This window comes from Sphaeramia orbicularis, chromosome 11, assembly GCF_902148855.1.
Source record: "Sphaeramia orbicularis chromosome 11, fSphaOr1.1, whole genome shotgun sequence".
Classification (NCBI taxonomy): domain Eukaryota; kingdom Metazoa; phylum Chordata; class Actinopteri; order Kurtiformes; family Apogonidae; genus Sphaeramia; species Sphaeramia orbicularis.
The window spans coordinates 10,935,292-10,954,058 of NC_043967.1; the positions used below are offsets into that span (position 1 = coordinate 10,935,292).

General features: G+C 39.1%; 2 protein-coding genes across 5 annotated transcripts; both read left to right on the forward strand.

Moving 5' to 3' along the window:
• On the forward strand, positions 1–3,865 carry cd164l2 (CD164 sialomucin-like 2). The gene is made up of 6 exons (XM_030147320.1): positions 1–106; positions 510–596; positions 2,474–2,566; positions 2,649–2,684; positions 2,953–3,112; positions 3,384–3,865. The coding sequence occupies exons 1-6, from the start codon at positions 28–30 to the stop codon at positions 3,397–3,399; spliced, it is 471 nt and encodes a 156-aa protein (XP_030003180.1). The 5' UTR covers positions 1–27; the 3' UTR covers positions 3,400–3,865.
• A 3,045-nt stretch (positions 3,866–6,910) lies between these two features.
• sytl1 (synaptotagmin-like 1) lies at positions 6,911–18,462 on the forward strand. Of its 4 annotated transcripts, none has more exons than XM_030147288.1 (16): positions 6,911–7,034; positions 7,422–7,509; positions 9,043–9,183; positions 10,220–10,371; positions 10,467–10,623; positions 10,713–10,770; positions 10,857–10,893; positions 10,974–11,014; positions 11,197–11,313; positions 11,420–11,586; positions 11,669–11,771; positions 12,102–12,263; positions 12,634–12,712; positions 12,801–12,900; positions 15,245–15,450; positions 18,007–18,462. In XM_030147288.1, exons 2-16 carry the CDS (start codon positions 7,436–7,438, stop codon positions 18,147–18,149), a joined length of 1,737 nt encoding a protein of 578 aa, XP_030003148.1. In that variant the 5' UTR covers positions 6,911–7,034; positions 7,422–7,435; the 3' UTR covers positions 18,150–18,462. The 4 variants fall into 4 exon arrangements, with proteins under 4 accessions (XP_030003148.1, XP_030003149.1, XP_030003150.1 ...); XM_030147289.1 differs by having other exon boundaries at positions 6,981–7,034; positions 7,429–7,509; positions 9,060–9,183; XM_030147290.1 differs by lacking the exon at positions 6,911–7,034 and having other exon boundaries at positions 7,448–7,509; positions 9,062–9,183.
• The last annotated feature ends 305 nt before the right edge of the window (positions 18,463–18,767 follow it).

Sequence of the window (18,767 nt, forward strand, 5' to 3'; positions counted from 1 at the left end):
GTTGGTTGGTGCTCTGTGGCTGTCAGGATGCTGCATTTGGCGCTGAAGGTCCTCTGCTCCACAGTACTGCTTCTAGCAGCAGTTCAGTGTGTGCACTCGCAATCTGGTAAGAGTCTGAAATGTGTTTACTTAGGATTCTCTGAGTGTATTTGTGTGTAACAGGACTGCTGATGTGTCCTTTCACATTTTACTACTTTTGCCATGAAACATTTCCTGTCCTTGACCCCTGGTTTCCTTCACAGTTTCATTTGATGTCCTTCAAGACCATGTCCTTGACAATATCTTTATGGCTTTTTCTTCAGTATTTCTGTGAAACTGACAATATGTAAAAGTCTGAGATGAATGTGACTCTTGTCCTGGCTCCCTTTGCTTCCTAACTTATTTAAGCTGGTCTGATGTGTTATAGTGATTAAACTGCTACAGTTTTGTGTGGGAGGATAATTATGTATGGTGGATCATTTGGTTTGAGTGACACTTCGCATTGATTGCCAGTTTTGTCCCTCTTACAGACTGTTCTCAGGCTGAGTCATGTGACCTATGCGTTGGAGCCTCGATGCTCAACCTGACGGGCTGCGTTTGGAGGCTTTGCCCAGATGGTGACGCACATACACATAGACACACACACACACACACACTCGTACACACACACATGACCTCTGATAGTAATTCAATCATCACAGCTGCTGTAACATAAGCTTAACTGGTTTGTACAAGATGACTGAATTATTCAGTATTCAGTAGGAACACAGACATGATACACACACACACACACACACACACGCACACACACACACACACACACACATGCACACACAAACACCACCTTTCCCAAACTTAGGGTCAGGAAACAGAACAGCTGCTGTAACTGAGTGTTGAGTAAATACATGTACAGTAATATATGTGAATTCATTTTATCAATTAAAATAGAGGTAAAGTGTTGCTGGGAACAACATGACAATGATGTTGCAAGACTATGTCAAGGTGAAAACAGCATAACGACGTAGCAAGACCAAAACTGGATATAAGTGGCGACAAGATAAACATGTTGTAAAAAAAAAAACATACCCCCCCCAAAATGAGTGACAAGATGCCACAAAATAAAAACAACGTGGATGATGAAACAGGAGAGAACAAGAGAAAACAAAGCAACAAGATGTAACACGGCAAAAAATGCAAGTAGGACATATAATAATACAAAACAACATAACAAGAACTGCAAAACAAACTACATAAAAACTATATAACATACATAACAAGACAAAAATGGTGTAATCCATGAAAAACAGTAGACTTTCAGGGTGTTTTGAAAGTGGAAACACTAACCATGTGTTTTCAGGGTGCACAAATACCAATATGTTAATATCACCTGACCGAGCAGATACCAGTAGCTTATTGTTTTCTGATTATTTCTTTAATTTTTTACTATTATGTACAAGTAAATCAAGGCATCTTCATTACATATATAAAATAATTTAACTCATCTGTTTTAAAGACTTTCGGTCCTTCTTTTCTTTATCTTTAAACAAGCACAAATCCAATCATACACATTTATGAAACATTTAATATAACAGCAAAATATCTACCACATATCAGCACAGATACCATATCAGTGAAATGACATCTTATATACTGATGTCTAGGGATGCACCGATACCACTTTTTTCCACGCTGAGTACAAGTACATACATTCGGGTACTTACCGATATAGAAGTACCTATATGAGTACTGAACAATACCATTACAGTTCTTAGTTACTTTTGAAAATGTGCTTTATTGTCGTTGTCATTAGTCTGACTGGAACAACGTGCTGCTGCTGACATTTAATGTGTTAGAATGAGCGTTTCTCAATCCATCCACAAGGGGGCGCTGCTCTTAATTAACCATACTGGCCAAATACCATGAAGAAAAGTAAAGATTTTTGAAAAGAAGAGAGTCAGTAGTAATAAATATGAAGATGACAGAGGTAACACTAATGTGGATACTAAAACTGATATTGATATTGATGAGGGTAGTTGTCATAAATATATCAGTAGTTTTCACTAACTCACACAGTTGCTCTTTGAAAAGATGCGCTACCTCCATGGTTCCCAATGGTACTTTTACGAGTACGAGTACAAGTACACATGTTGAGTATCGGACCCGATACCCGATACTGGTTTCGGTATCGGTGCATCCCTACTGATGCTTATATTGGTTGATATGTGTCACAGTTAGATACTGATGTTTAACTAATATCTCATCCCATCTCTAGTTTGTTTGTATATTTTAGTTCCTGAATTTTTGGGTTCATGTCTCTGTTAGTTGGCATTACTGTGTTGCTGACTATTATTTGCCAAATCTAGTAATAAAAAAAGTTACTGTTTGGACAATGGAAGAGTCGGTAAAACTGTAGACATTATGGCAATTAAATTTGGTCCCATAAAATTGTTTTTGAGTCACATTTGGCTCTAACATATTTGTTATTGTGTCTCAGGTAATGACACAGGTGTATGTATGACTGACCAGGGCGATACAGCAGACGATGGGAGGAACTGTAGCTGGACCAGGGTGTCTGAACTGTGCTCAGGTGATAACAACACTATTACAAAAAGAGAGAAGAATATTCCTCTGCAACCTCAGTAACCATTTGCATGTTTTTTTTTTCCTAGTTGTAGAGACTGTTGCTGAAGGAGGAGGTGACTCAGGTAAATGATACTGGATCTGCTCTACCACACCACCCCCAATCCCCCCTCCTTATATCAAACACTAATTGTTCCCATAAGAGCTGAGTAAAATGTTCCCCAAAGCCATACTCACTCACTCACTCCCAACAGTAACACCATCAAAGCTGTGTACGTCAAAGCTTTCTACACTGCAGTACAGAGAAAATGATCCTCCTGTCTCCTTCCACTCACACCCACCCACCCTGTCATCGTGTATTTTCACCTGTCAAACCTATCTCTTTTTCAGTAGCTGACGACAATAGCCCCAAGCCGAGCCCTGAATTCTCCCAGGCCAAGTTTGACATGTCCAGTTTCATCGGAGGGATCATACTGGTCCTGTGTGTGCAGGCGGGTGGCTTCTTTGCCATGCGTTTCCTCAAATCGAAGGAACAGAGCAACTATGACCCCATGTGAGTTATTCCAACATGTAGGTGTTGGAGCAAGAAAAAAAAAAGAGGAGTGGGAGAATTTAGCGTGACTGCACCAGTTTAAGTATATGCATGTGAATGTGTCACTGTGTTGAGTAACAGTCTGTTGGTGTAACAGCGCCCTCTGGTGGTAAGAGCTGGAAACACTTCCCACTGAACAAAACAACTTAACCTCCACATCACCTCCTCATTTTTTTGCTTGGATTCTGGTTGAAATGTCCTGACTGTCCGTGTCCAAACTGTCCCTCCACAGCGAGCAGCCACAGTGAGGACCAGAGGTGTGAAGGGTATAAGGATGCAGGCGGAGGACAGCAGAGCAGTGACTCATCCACTTGTGACGACATTATTTTCCCTTTTTTTTTTTTCTCTCCACCCTGTCATTTTTTTTGGTTTTGGTCCCCATGTGTACCCCTGGGGGATGGGTGTGTTTATAAGAGGACATTTAGCTCCGTATGCTGAGAATACTGCATTGTGTAACAAGTGTCTGTGCATGCGTTCACATGTGTTTCTACTGTATGATGTTCACATTTCAGAAACATTCCACTCTTTTACTTCATTCAGGCAGACAATAGAGATATAAATCTGTGAGTAAGAAAAAGGCTCTAATTTATTAAAAATTATTGAGTTTGATTAACTGCATTCCATGTGAGGTTGTCCTCTTGGAAAGCCACGTCTTCAACTGTGTGGAATCAATACAGCGCAGTTATGTAAAAAAAAAAAAAAAAAAAAAATGCAGTCTCACAACAGTAAGACAAGATTATGAGAAGCATTTTCCCAGAAATCCTAAAATAGAACAAAATGATACCAGGGATGTCCATATGAATAGGTTTTGTCAGTCATCTCTGAGTATGTCATGTGTCACTGAGTAACTAATTACTGTTTTTATCAAACTAATTATTTAGGTATCAGTGGGCTTCATGCAAGAGCATTTTTTTTTTTATTCTTATCCCCTAATTATTGTGTCAAAAAGAATGTCAACCAACTATGAAACGTGTAGGATTTCCAAACTGAATATTACTTCAAAGGTACCAGAAACATTATAATTACATCAAAATGAATGTAGACCACACTGAATTGTGTTAGTGCTTACGTAAAAAAGCAAATAAATAAAGGTTGATTTGACAAGTTAATGGTGTTTAAGAACATCTTCTATGCTTCTTGCATGAGGCCCAATTTATCTTCCAGACAGTGCCAAATTAAAGGAAAAAACTGAAGGGCATGGTCTCCTCCAGGATGACAATGCTTTCATCCAACAGGACACAAACGGTCACTGAATAGTCTGAGTATGAAAACAGTGAGTCATATTTGATGTCTTTCACAGTCACTAGGTTACAACTGAACACCTATAGGAGATTTAGACAGATGTGTGTCCAAACTGAGGGAGAATTTATTAGGATTAACCCCTTCAAAGACACCATCTTTTTTTGAAGGGGAATCCCATTTCCCTCCAGTAAAGTTTATTGTAGAATCAGTGCAAAGGAGCATTGTAGCTGGTGGCATGAGCCAGACAATTATGTTGGTTTTCTCCTTTAATTTGTCACCTGCCAGCATGATTGTTATTTGTTAACTTAAGGTTATTGAACTTCCAATAATAATAATTGAGGTTATTTGACTGTTGTTTACTCTAACTGACTCTGTAAAGCCCTTTGAGATAACCTTGTTGTGATATTGGGCTATACAAATAAAGTTGAATTGAATTGAATTGAATTGAAATAATGTGGGTGGCACCCTAAGAAGAGCTCCTGGTGCCCCCATCCCTATATAGAGAATTATACTTGAATGTTTCTTTTACAATCTAACATCTAACGCCCACAGTAAGTAGTAGAACCTCAGACTTCATTAACATAGTACAGCTCCAGTACTAATTCCTCTGAACTGCGTGTGTTTTTGTTTTGAGTATGTCAATAGCTTTTTTTTTTTTTTTTTTTTTTAAACAAATTCAGAGTCTTGGAGTATTGTTTCCTGCTGTGATTGCTAATGCTATTTATTTCACATACATATTCAATTTTCATCTTTCAGTTTCTACAATAGCTCAAGCAGATGTGACATTATCCTGTTTATTCACGTTAAAACCTGAGGAGATGAGTAAAACATTGAACTGTTTGGATTTTTTGTGATGCCATTTCATTAATTAGGAAAGCTGTCAGTCTGAATAAACTAAGGATAAATAATGATACCTCTGACTGTGTCATGTGTTTGCTTTGTGGCATGAGTACGAGGGGTTGGGTAGAAGCTAATCACACTTAAGATATTGCACAGTTTGTGTGGACTGCATATTTGCCAGTGGAGGAATGTGACTAAGTACTTTATTATGTGTCGCCCTTAAGTGCAAACATCTCAGAGCTAAATGTTGGCTTTTTTATGGTACTACATTTATCAGACACCCTACATGGGTCCCTGCATTCCCAAATGTATTGATGATGTTTATGATAAACTGTAAGATGAAGTGTTCCTTTATGTTATGTTTCCTTTATGGGATGAGAATTTCCTTGTCATGGCAAATACACTCTAAACCCTCTTGGATTAGCTGGGAAATGCATTATTACAAAGCTGAAAACAGGGTTATAGACTAAACTACCCAACAGTAAAAGAACGTATCGTCGGCTTGTTGATAAAACCTGCTAAGTGACATTTTTGGTTGGGAATAAAAACCTGCTATCTCCCCTATTATAGCTTCAAATTTCAGTCTCCTGTGAAAGTTGTTTACATTCCATCATCAGTACCAACATTAAAGGAACAGGTATTTTTTTTGTCATATTTCACAGTTTCCTGTTATATAAACAGTTTTTTGTTTCTCCTGTAAAATTTGCCAAAAGTCACATAGCAGGTTTTATCAGGAAGCCGACAATATAAATATATCTGAAATGCAAAAAACACAAACACAGCAGCAATATGACTCCTCAAATATTAAATATGACGTAAGAATATTACTGCAGTTTTGACTCTTCATACTTGATATACATTTTATGACATACTTTTCATTTTTACTGGAGTTTTTTCCACAGTAAATGATCTATGCAGCAAAACCAGCACCATGAGGAAATTGATTAGATTGCAATCTAGGTGCAACCAGACATACACACACCACTTCACTATCTGCACGTAAGAATATGGCCTATAGATGATCATTACATAGCACACAGCAGGGACAGAGCGCTAAAGGAGGCCTTTAGGGGACCAGCAGGATGCCTGGTTGGATGCACCATCCGCTGTCTGAGCCAGGACCCACAGGCTTGAATAAACCCACACAAAACAAGCCTCCCATTGGGCAGAATGTGGCTGTCATCCAAGTTAGTTGACAAAGGACAGAACTGAATGCAGGTCTTTCTCACTCCCTTCCCACCTCCCTCCCTCTTCCAAGTACACAAATATATTCCCAAACAGAAAGGGAAATCCAGCACACATAACTGCAAATCCACAACACAGTTTAGACTGGCTTCATGTCCTGTACAACCGCATCAGAGTGCATACAGTGCAGTAGGTGCAGCAGTCAGTGTGTGTTTAGCAGGTGTGGACTGCAATAAGAGGTCAAGTTAAATCCCACCTCCACCCTCTGCCACTTGGTAAAACATCCATATCCGTGTGTGAGAGTCATATCACACGGTCAAACAAACACAGCCTCTCAATCTGAGGTTCACACATACACACAGTCCTGTTGTGTATTTAGTGTTTGTTCCGCCTTGTTCTGGGCTTCCCAGCTGAGTGGGGCCAGCCCCTGAGTGTGTGTGTGTGTGTGTGTGTGTGTGTGTGTGTGTGTGTGTGTGTGCGCGCGCGCGCGCCCCGAGCAGAGGGCGTGTTCATGCCGTTTACACAGACACACACACACACACACACACACACACTGCACACGGGGACAACACGTAAACTTTTTCACAGATGGAACAGACGGAAGCTTTCTAGTAAGGTAACATGACTTTGTTTTGGGTTTTCATGTCTCTGCGCTGTGTTAAATAAAAGTTTGGATGAAGGAGTTAACTTTACAGCCAAAAGGGAAAAGAGGCGACAGGTGTTCCCTCGCGCGATGTTCAGATGTTGAGCTTCAGGAAGCTTCCTATGAGCAGACTGAGCCAGGACAGGCTAAGTACAGACATACATGAGGCTGTAGAAGAATGTTTTCACCTCATGGAACTGGGGTCTTACCGTATGTTAAAGAAATGACAGCAGCCTCGTGCACATATGCATTAAATGCACATTTATCTAGTACAGAACGTAACAACAAACGGTCAAGTATATTACTTGCAGGTCAATATCTTATTTTCTCAACATTATTCTGGCTTTTTTTATGTTGTTGGTGTCAGGTCGTAAATGCACGCGCTGAACGAGATCCTATTTGCTGAACTTCAGGAGAAGCGCTGCGCGCATGCGTTAATTTCTTTGAGGTAACTAACACAAACACACACATTATAGGTTCAGGGTGTGAACTGTAATAGTAGTTTTTATATTAGTTTTTAGGATGTTTTAAGAAATAGACTATAAAATTAACATCTGTGTTTTCATTAGTTTATAATACCACAAAAGTTTTATTTATTGTTACTTTAAAATTTACAGAGCGTCCACATTGTTACACTGCCATGTTTCCTTTTTTCTTTTTATGGCAGATGACATCCAACATTAATGAATTCTACAATCACCTTCTATGCTTGAGTGTGAACCATAGATTAAAAAACGATAGACGATGTGGTAGTCCTCTGAAAATGAAACCATCGTATAAGTTATTTTATTTCATGAAAACAAATACTTATTGACAACTGTAACGTTGGATTACTGAATCCATCTGAATGTTGTTGCAAAACACTTAGGCGGGCAGGTAGCTATGAGGTCCATTTATCTGTACTGTGCAGACTATCAAAATCGTATCAGACAGTCAATATGACACCTCCTGTGACTGTCAACTTTTGGCATTTTTCAGTTTTACATAGTTGGAAACTGTTGTAACATATATTTATATATACAGTCTGTAGTATGGACCTCAGTTAACATCCTTTAACCCAAGAGGCAAGGACCTCTTTTCCAAAGACAATATTTAAGTGTCTTAAACTCACACATTCTTTTCAGGAGTCATGTTCAGAGTGCTATACATTTTCTTGGTCCATATTTGAATTATTGCTCCATTTATTGGATTTTAGAGCTAATAGAAGGCTATGATGTCTGCCATGTCACACTGTTACTGACATTTGTGACTGACAGATTTTAGCGCCTGCAGAGTTAGACTTTCTGAACTCCTGTTTAATGATTGAGATGTTATTTATTTAGATTTTTTTTTAATTATATTTTCCCCCCTATAGAGACAGCTTGACTGTAGTTGATAATAATAAGCTACACTAATTCAGTTTTTTCACTGCTATCATAGTAGGTGTGGGTGGGACAGTATCCACTTGTTTGAACTTGTTTGAACCTTCAAAATGATAATTTTAGTTTAATTTATGTATGCTTGTTACCTTCCCTTTATACATAATGTGTGGTAGTTTCAGGCCGGATCTTGGCTGCTGAAATGGCATTAATAATATTTATTAGGCTGTTTTGTTATTTTGTTAGTGTACAGCGGAGGCTTTTGCAGGAGGAGATGAAAGTCAGGCGCAGACAAAAATAGCCAAGCTGACACAGCTTGTGTGCTTACCCCACAGAGGTGTCAGAACGACCCGAGGACACAGGATTTCAAAGTACACATGCAAAATGTTCCCAACGTAACATCTAAAATACTGTACCAGTGTGGTGTAATTCTGAATAATAAAAAACACGTGGCAAGAAACAACTACTTCTAGCATGTTCTGCTAAAAGGTGCAGTCATTTTTATCATTTTATCCTTTGTAAAATTCCTTTTATCGTAACTGTAATTTAGTGACACAACAATAAACAGCACCTGCAACAGTCTAGATATTACTTAACAGTAATCGCTTGAGTATGGACTGCAGCTGTGCTTCTCACTCAGAGATGGAGGAAGAGGTGGAGGACGCTCTTGACTTGAACCACTTGACAGAAGAGGAACAATCTGCCATCCTGAAGGTGTTACAGCGAGATTTGGACTTGCGTCGTCGTGATGAAGGACGTGTAAGGTCAGAGGTGACTACGTATGCCTTAAATTGTCAGTTCTGTTTTGTCATTTTAATTAAATTCCAGTGTAATTATAGGGGACTTAAGAGAATGTAATCACAGAAATGTAATTTAATCTTCACAATTAATTAATTGCTTTCAGTGGTGTTTAATCAAGTGAAAATAAGAATAGTTTTTTGGGAGAAATTTAGTAAGAGTGAGCGGGATTACATTAGATTAGATTTATTTAAAATGGGAATTAGCAGTAGCATAGGAACTATAATTTATAATATAAATAAGTGCCAGACATACTATATTAAGCGCTTGTAGCAAAACTACAATTTAAAATATCTGCGCATAGGAGGAAAAACTGAGTAAAAACACAACATAATACAGATACAGACATAATACAGAGTAAATGGATACAACATCCAGGGTAAAATACCTTGTGTTAGAACAATGTTGTTTCTGTTTCAGCCATAACTTTTAAATTTCACTTCTGTTAAAATATATTATCATCATTATCATTAATATTCTGTTGTAATCAAACTACAATACATGTCTTAGTTTGAACATGACACAGAGATGAAAGCACATCAGTGAGTTAGTTAAAGATTAGTTTAGATTATCGAGTACAGTAAAGGAACATGCTTATCAAAAATTCTGGTTGGATTAAATCTTTTTGTAAAATTTGCTGAGATAAAGTCAACTAGTGAAGTTAATTCTGCCTTAAGACCAGAGTTTCTATAGCACAGGGAACCTCTGCTTGAAAAATGCATAGGGTAGCTCCGTAGCTCAACAGTAAATTTTAATCATTAATTTACCTGGTGTCCTCTTTTTCTCTATGTATTTCAGTTCACATGTAATGCACAATAGTGATGTTTGAAAAATAAGTTTATGATATATTCTTTTACGTGCTGTTATAGCTCATATTCACTTTGTTTTTTTGACCTTTTGTTTGCTCAGTAACCAACTCAAAAGGTCATTATAAACCCCTCTGTGTTGCTTCTGATGTTGTGACTGGTTTCTGTGGAATTTCCTCCTGTGTCAACCCTGTAGGGTCCTCCAGGAGACTGTGACGGACAAGGCTCGTCTTCGCTCTCTGTCGGGTGCGTGGTTCAGCGATGAGCGCAGAAAACGCCATCAGACCTGGACGTCTGGCTGTGACCTCGTCCACGCCACCATGCGCCGCAGGAAGCCAAAGAGCAAAGGTAGAGCTTCCCGTAATGCACTGCTGCTCACTCGGTCAGCTACTTATCTGCTGTTGCGGGGATATCCCAGTGATGTTCTGTGGTTGTTGCCATAGTAACAGATGTGCCCCTGATTGGATTGTTCAATGGTGAAACGGAGGAAACCGTGCCTTCTCAGAACAACAATACCTCTCCAGAGGCAGAGAGTAGACTAAAAGAGAGTGAGGAGGAGGAAGAGGAGGAGGAGGAGGAGGAGGGAGAGGAGAGAAGGGGGTTAGTGAGAACATGTTCCAGAAAGTTAATTACACCAGCTGTAACATTTGTGTCCAACTGCATTTCTAATTTCTTATTTGTTTTCTTAGGAGTCCAGAGGGTTTCAAACCTACACCCTCACCCAGAACAAAAACTCCCATAATAAAGGTCTGTGTGTGCATGCTACTTTTTCCTCAGGGCTGAAAATGGTCTCCAAGTAATGGTTTTTCTATGTATTTGTAAACTATTGCCAGGTTACAGAACACGGTACTAGTTCCTCATCATCCAAAGGTATAGACATTTCCCCTTACCATACCTGTTCTGTTCTACCTGCCACTTATTACAATTTTTAACTTATGCTTCTGCTTTAGAGTGTGAAATGAGAAGTAATGGCCACCCAGAGGAATCTGAGGTGATTATAGCTCACATTCACATATAATCATGCTTTTAATTAAAATTGTCTGCTTTTCATCCTGCTAGTCACACCCACAAAGCCACATTTTTTTGAAGAATTCAAAGTCATCAAGCATTTGGTGTTACTATATCTGCTACTATTTCTGAGGTCAGTGTGTGATCTGGTATCTGTGTGTGCAGGACGATGGTGATGGTCACACTGAGGATGCTGACTCTGTGAACAGCAGCGTGACAGAGGCATATCAGACATCTTTGAAAACCAGCAGCTCTGCCAGCAGCCTTCACTCCAGCTACACGGTATGCAGACTGTAGATTAACTGCCTTCCTGACGACGTAAGATGACTCAGCTCAGGACAGTGACGTAGGAACTGATTACTGTTCTGCGTATGTGTTCGTGATTTAGCTTAGCGGGAGCATGATGAGTCTGTTCAGCACCGGGGACTTCGGAGTGGTGGAAGTGAGGGGCCGGATTCAGTTCTCATTGGTTTATGACACCCAGAAGGAGGAGCTGCAGGTCAAAGTGTATAGATGTGAGGACATAGCTGCAGCACGAAAGAACCGTTCAGACCCGTAAGTGTCAGTGCATGGGAGTGCATGAGATACAGCTGAGTCACAATACAAATGAGTCAAATGATGTGTCGGTGTTTGACAGATATGTAAAAACCTATCTCCTGCCGGACAAGTCAAGTCAAAGTAAGAAGAAGACTTCAGTGAAGAAGAAGACGCAAAACCCAGTCTATGATCAAACACTTCGAGTGAGAAACTCTGTCATATACACATTACATGCAGTAGATCATCAGTAATTCCTCATCTGCCTCATTGTCCTTCACTTCTCTGCTGTTTGTCCTGCAACAACCCATCAATCAAATTTTATTTACATAGCACCGCATCATAACAAAAGTTACCTCATGACACTTTACATTTAGAGCTGATCTAAACCAGACTGTTAATAACCCAGTTCACAGACACCCAACAGAATCCACGTACCCCTCCAGTCCTGAAGATAACTTTTTAATAAATCAAAAAATTCTGTTTGCTATCTAACATTATCCTTTTCATTTTGTTATGAACTTTCTTTTTCATAGTATAAGGTTCGTATCGGGGAGCTGCGGAGCCGGACCTTAAACCTGTCTGTGTGGCATGCTGAGCCCCTCGGGAGGAACATATTCCTGGGGGAAGTGGAGGTGGCCCTGGCGGTCTGGGACTGGACCTGCACGCAGCCTCTGTGGCAGGATCTGCAGCCAAGGGTAAGGAAAGACTCAAATGCTGATATCTACTCTTACAGACACATAAATGTCTGTGTTTGTATACTCCCAGACAAATATTTATCGAAGGAGTAAGATGCACGCACCTCCCTTTGTTTCATATCTGAGAGTGAGTGCGGCAGCAGTTTTGGCAGCCTTGTTGAAGACACAGAACACAGGGAGGGGTGTCTCTGGTGTCTGGGAGAGCTGAAGGGAGAGGAAGACACGCTGTGAATTTCAACTAAGGGTTTATGTAACCTTAATCTTTTCCTTCTTCAACACTTCTGCCTGCTTCCTTTTTACTTTATCTGCCTTTGTCCTTTCCACTGCCTCTATCTTTTTCATTTTTCCCTGCCATCCTTCATCATCATAGGTTCATTTGAGTCCAGACTCAATCAGTAGCCGGGGGACCATCATGCTATCTATCAAGTTCATCCCAGAAGGATTTGAGGGTGAGTCAAATGGCACTCACTGTGAACTGATGTTCTGTAATACCTCAGTCACATATGTCTGACGCTTTCTGTGTGTTTGTGTGTGAAGGTGGTGGTCTGCCCCTGACAGGAGAGCTTCACATCTGGCTCCGGGAGGCTCAAGGTCTGCTAACCAACAAAGGAGGAGCTTTAGACTCCTTTGTTAGATGGTGGGTCAGCTCTTTACTCTGTTCGTTATATGTACTTATATGTACATCAGTGCATAGGGTGGTGGTATACACTGTGTAAAACTATAACTTCTATCTCTGTCTGTCTACTGTATATTTAATCTACCAGTACTTATAGAGATTCTCCAAATCCTCATTCAGTCAATATTAAAGTAGTACAGTGAAATATTTAGGATGCTTTCACACCTAGATCTTGTGGTCAGGATTATGGGCCTTTTCTTTTAGATCCAAACCAAAACTGAGAGAGTGAAAACATCCTCTATCCAACCTCTGGTCCAATCATAACTGATCTTAGTTCAGAGCAAACTAAGCAAAGGTTTGTTTCAGGCATATCCAAATATATACCGTGTAAAAAACATGAACCTAAGTTTGGACCTTCAGGTGTGACATGTAATGGTGAAGTTGCAAACCACAACCAAGGAAAATGTCCCTCATCTTACCTGCTCCCAAGTGGTTAAAAGAATCCATGATGTTGACTAAAAACCTTAAAGACTAGAGCCATTGTTTGGTTGTCTATTCTAGGCTATTGTAAAACATGACATTACAACATGTCACACTCTGTGAACAGAGGCCCATTCATTGTAATTATTTCTTTTTATATGCAAAACTCACTAAGGAAATGAAATCACAATGATTATGAGAGCATATTTATGAATGTTACTATATAATATATATTTAATTTGTATGCTAAATGTCTTCCATGTTTATTATGTACAAGAAGTTCACCTTAGGCAATAATAGTAGATCTTGTATGAAATGCACATAGCCTTGTCACATTCCACTTCACAAGTTTCTGTTTACAAAAGGGTTGGGAGACAACGTCAACTCATTATATGCATGTAGGTTAAATAGCCTTAAACTGTGATTGAGTGCACTGATGCATGAAAAACAATGGAAAACAGTTTGATAGTTCAGCATTGATACAAGTCAGAACATAAAGCATGGCTAGATTTCATACTCAGCATCAACTTGACAACCAGACAATGACCTGAACTATACATCCAAGCTCTGTGTGGGTTATTTGGAGAGAAAACAGTCAGCGCGAGTGTTATCTATCATGGAATAGCCTGCCCTGTCACTTCACCTAAATCCAATTGAACTCCTCTGCAATGAAGTGGATTGACTTTTGGCAAGTTTTACAAAATACATACAAATGTATTCCAGCTGAAAGTTTGGAAGAACAAATTGTCTAGATGCAAACAGTGTGTAAAACTGCAATAGGTGCCAGTGGAGGACTGGTGGATGGAAATAAACTTGAACTGTTTTTATGTATCTGTGCAATTATACACAGCCCAGCCACAAAAAAAGGACCCACCTGGACTTAACTAAACAAATAGTGAAGATCCTTTGACTGGATAATTACTGCAGTGATTAATATGCATCGACTGCAGCCAGTTCTTTAACCCAAACTGATGCAGTGGTAGGTTCTCATTTTTAAATAACCATCAGTTTGAGAGAGAGCATAAAGAATGGACTGTGTTTCAGTGGATAAACATCATGAGGTCTGATGAGTTCAGATTGGTTCTGTTCCAGAGTGATGGGTGCATCTGGGTAAGAAGAGAGGCAGATGAAGTGATTACCCATCATGCCTAGTGCCTACAGTACAAGCCTGTGGGGGCAGTGTTATGGTCTGGGGTTTCTTCAGTTGAACAGGTCTAGGTTCAACAATGTTATGTGTTCAAAACATGATGGAAATAAATGCTGTGTTTGCATAAACTTATCAAGATGACACCAAGATGAAGGCCTGCCTTAGTCAAAGCTAAATGTGATCCAGTGTAATATTAGAGAGTGGAACTGTTATTTTGGCCAGATTATGTGTTTTTGTTCAGTCAAATGAAATCTTCAAACCAATAGATTACCTTGGCGGTTGTATACAGTCAAGGAAAAAATTATTGGACCACCCCTTGTTTTCTTCAATTTCTTGTTCATTTTAAGGCCTGGTACAACTAAAGGTACATTTGTGTGGACAAATATAACGATAACAACAAAAATAGCTCGGAAGAATTAAAGAGCTGATATCTAGCCATTTTCCATGTTTTCTTGATAAACAAAATCACTTAAGTTCTTACATCAATAGTTATGGCTTTTAGGCATTCCATGTTTTCTTTTCTGTCTGTTTTAGTCACATGATACACAAAGGAGTTAGTACTTGATTGCATAACCATTGTTTTTGATGACTAGATGGTCTAATAATTTTTTCTGTGACTGTATAAAAAAGAACATGCATGTCTCTCAAAAACAGTAAAAGACTGAATGTTTCCAAACTTCTGACAGTATTTTAGCTGTAAGTGTGAATTTAACTTGCCTGTTCTCAAACTTCTTCAAGCTACATACTACCAGATGCAAGTCGACAGAGCGGACAGAAGACGCGGGTGGTGAAGCGCAGCATCAGCCCGACCTACAACCACACCATGGTGTACGACGGCTTCCACACCAGCGATCTGAAAGAGGCCTGTGCAGAGTTGACTCTTTGGCAGCGTGAAGGGTTAAAGACACACGTCCTAGGAGGGATACGTCTGAGCTGTGGAACTGGTGAGACTCTACAATGAACACACACATACCCATACATTTTTTTATGTTTGAGTAAAAACTAAGCAACTGCTGAATTTCATCTTATCAGACTCGTTGTTTACATCCTGTAAAGAGGAAGCACAACCTCATAGACTCATGTTTATCTCGGTTTTGGCGACATCTTTGTCTTATCTTCACCTTGTTGTGAAAGCAGTTGTCAGCGGTTTGTGTAGCAACCTGGTCTATGTAGATGTATTCAGAGTACACACTCACTCACTGATATGATATGATGTCTCGAGCTGTCTTCTAAAAGTCAAGTGATGGATGAAGCTCCGGCTTTTCCTGTTCACTCTTTAAAATTCTGCTTTGGCATCAGGTTTTTCTCTTCTTTGTGCTGAGCTGTGATTAGAGTGTCAGTGCCATCTCCTGGATGCTGTGACACTTAATAGGGTTGTAGGAGGACTGCATTTTCAGAGTCAATGGATAGGCGATATTAAAAGGGTTTGTAGCTTGTGTGGTTTATTTTATAGTCAGCTTTATAGACGACACCATAAATACTGTTTTTTACTTCATATACAGTGGTGCTTTTTGAGTTTCATGGTAACACTATTGCAGTTCAGTGCAGGGCTGCTTCTCTGTTGGCATTTCAGATAGTTGTGTCACCAGAGTGATTTTGGGCCCTAGAGAGAGAGAAACTTTCATTATTGGATATATTACGCTGTTTCAGTGGCTAATGATTTTTGGATGGTTGTTACCATTATTAAAGATCAAATCACTGATTTAGCAGCATCCTCTGCCTCACACCTCTATTTGGTTTCCTGACAGATGATAATGTGGGCCAAGATGAAACTTCTTCTTTTTTTTTTTTTTTTTAACTGTGTGCTGCTACTTCCTCAGCCAGGGTGTGTGCCTGTGTAATATGACTACAATGTCATACTCAGACAATGACGCATGATATAAGAAGTTGAAATCAAATGTATTCATTACTCATGTTTGATTATTTAGAAATTAGCATCTGTCCAACATCAGTTTGTTAAAAATAATCATTTTTGGAGGAAAATTATTGAATGGTTTACTAATTTATTAGCAATTTATCAGTAATCAGTAATTTAACAGTAGTTGTTAGTAATTTATCTTTGTCTTATCCCTGGAGTCATAGATTGAATAAAGAAGACAAACCCATTGTGACATCCCCCATTGCTTTTTCAACTGGTTATTGGTTGTTTTGAAGCCAGGAGTTTGTATTTTGTGCATCGGCAAAAGGGGTGTATCTACAGGCATGTGAAGGGTCAGAGGCATCTGCCAGGGGTCATGAATGAACTAATGGTAAAGTCATCTGACAGTCATGTTGATGTAACTTATTTACCACAACTACCGTGGAGTTATCATACTCACCTGTCAATCACAGCCCAACAGCACAAACATTATAACTGTTTACTAGTCCTAAAGTTTTATCAGTGGTAGACAAGTTTTGAGATGGGCCACCAGAGCACTTATTGTAGCGTCCATATAAACTAAATAAACCCAGAATACAAATATAAAAATATATAGTATTTTTAGCGCAAACTTTATGTAAGTCTATGGGAGCCAGGACTTTTTGGAGCCAACATCAGGGTTATTACATTTTCTTTCTGTCTTTGGAGCCAAGGTACTTGTCCCTCAGGTAAAACAAACATTTTCTTTCTGGAATATAACTTAAAAAAACATTCAGTATTTTTCCACAAAGTTGCTACACTTTATCAGCCATGAGTCCATTGTATCTTTTTGCTAATCTGCTGTTGTCTATCCATCTTGTTTATATGAAGAAGTATGATGACCGCCCAAATGATGAATAATTTGTGGCACAGTTAAATAGACAAAACTTTTTTTTTTTTTTCCTACTATTTGCTAAGTCACTATCGGTTGCTGTTTTGGTGAGTTTTCGCTTTGGTGTTAACTGAAGGCAAAATACAGGGTGTATCAAAAAAAAAGCCTATACCCTAACCCTAACTTGGCCTGTCCTCAGTGACATTTTCAGGCCTAAACAAGTTGAATTAACTTTGAAAGGCAGGAACAGCTGCCATGGGTAAAGAAATGAAACTGACATGGTGGCCAAAGTGTTAATGCTGTAACCTGGCAATTTTGTGGAAAACAAGATGGACGCCCATTGTCCCTGCCCATGACCTTTGATTGGATTTAAATCCCACCGCTACTTTGCGCAAACTAGTTTTAACCTGAATTGCGCAATTTGCCCCTGCTCACTCATGCATGAAAACCTGGGTCTGTAAATTAGGACAAATATCCACCAATCCCCTACCTACCGACGTCCATAACAGAAAATTCCAAAAATTATCAAATGCGGAACTGGGGGTAATTTTTCAAAATGTATAGTTTTTTTTGATACACCCTGTATAACCACACATATTTCCCGCTTATTATGCAGTGTCTTATCCAAGAACCCCAAAATAGGAAATACAGAATATGTGCATATCTATTTGTTAGTGATTAAAAAAAATTAGGGACCTGGTTGGTTATTGGCTACAATTAGAAGCTATTTTTTTCAGCTAAACAATGAAAGTCAATCTTTTTTTATGGCAGGTCAGAGTTATGGTGACCCTGTGAACTGGATGGACTCCACTGAAGAGGAGGTGGCTGTATGGACCTCTCTGATTGATAACCCAAACCACTGGATTGATGCAACACTACCGATCAGAACTGACCTCACACAACGATCAGACTGAGTTGGAAAGAACATGGATACGAACATACAAAGAGACATTTATGTGTGCGGGGAATATTAACATATCAGCACCTTTAACTACTCACAGCAACACTGTTTTTATCTTTCATACCCAAACACACACAGGGTTTAAGTGAAGGTGCAATTTTATAAATTAATTGTTTAGATGTTAAATGCATGATTTAGTTTTACAAATGAAATCTATCTGCAGTTCAAACATTTGCTTTGTATGTTTTGGTTCAATCTGTCTAAAATCTCCGAAGTGCTTTGATGATCTTATTGTAGTTTATTAATTAAATACAAAATTAAAGAATCATTCATTGTAATATTATTTTTACTTACTTAACTCAAACATTATATCATTTGGACTAATGAGAAAATAATTATCATAACTGCATCACGTATTTGGACACATTTCTGAAATATTAGGTCTACTGTAGACTGCATCAAACTTATGGTTTTACTGGATTATTTGACTGCCATCTTGTGGTCAGACTGTGGAATTGCATGTATGAAGCAATGAGCAAAGACTGTTGGAAATAGTCTACAACCAGTCCTCCTTTTGCCTGATTTACAGGAGGAATCAAAGTTTCTGTTATCATCACAAGAAAGTGAAGTC

Bases quoted from the DNA above. Each gene is read 5' to 3' on its own strand.
- cd164l2 (XM_030147320.1), top strand. From the start codon at position 28: ATGCTGCATTTGGCGCTGAAGGTCCTCTGCTCCACAGTACTGCTTCTA. The intron at 597-2,473 runs GTGACGCACATA...ATTGTGTCTCAG, and splicing joins TTGGAGGCTTTGCCCAGATG to GTAATGACACAGGTGTATGT. The intron at 2,567-2,648 runs GTGATAACAACA...TTTTTTTCCTAG, and splicing joins GGTGTCTGAACTGTGCTCAG to TTGTAGAGACTGTTGCTGAA.
- sytl1 (XM_030147288.1), top strand. From the start codon at position 7,436: ATGCACGCGCTGAACGAGATCCTATTTGCTGAACTTCAGGAGAAGCGC. The intron at 10,372-10,466 runs GTAGAGCTTCCC...TTGTTGCCATAG, and splicing joins CAGGAAGCCAAAGAGCAAAG to TAACAGATGTGCCCCTGATT. The intron at 12,901-15,244 runs GTGGGTCAGCTC...AACTTCTTCAAG, and splicing joins TTAGACTCCTTTGTTAGATG to CTACATACTACCAGATGCAA.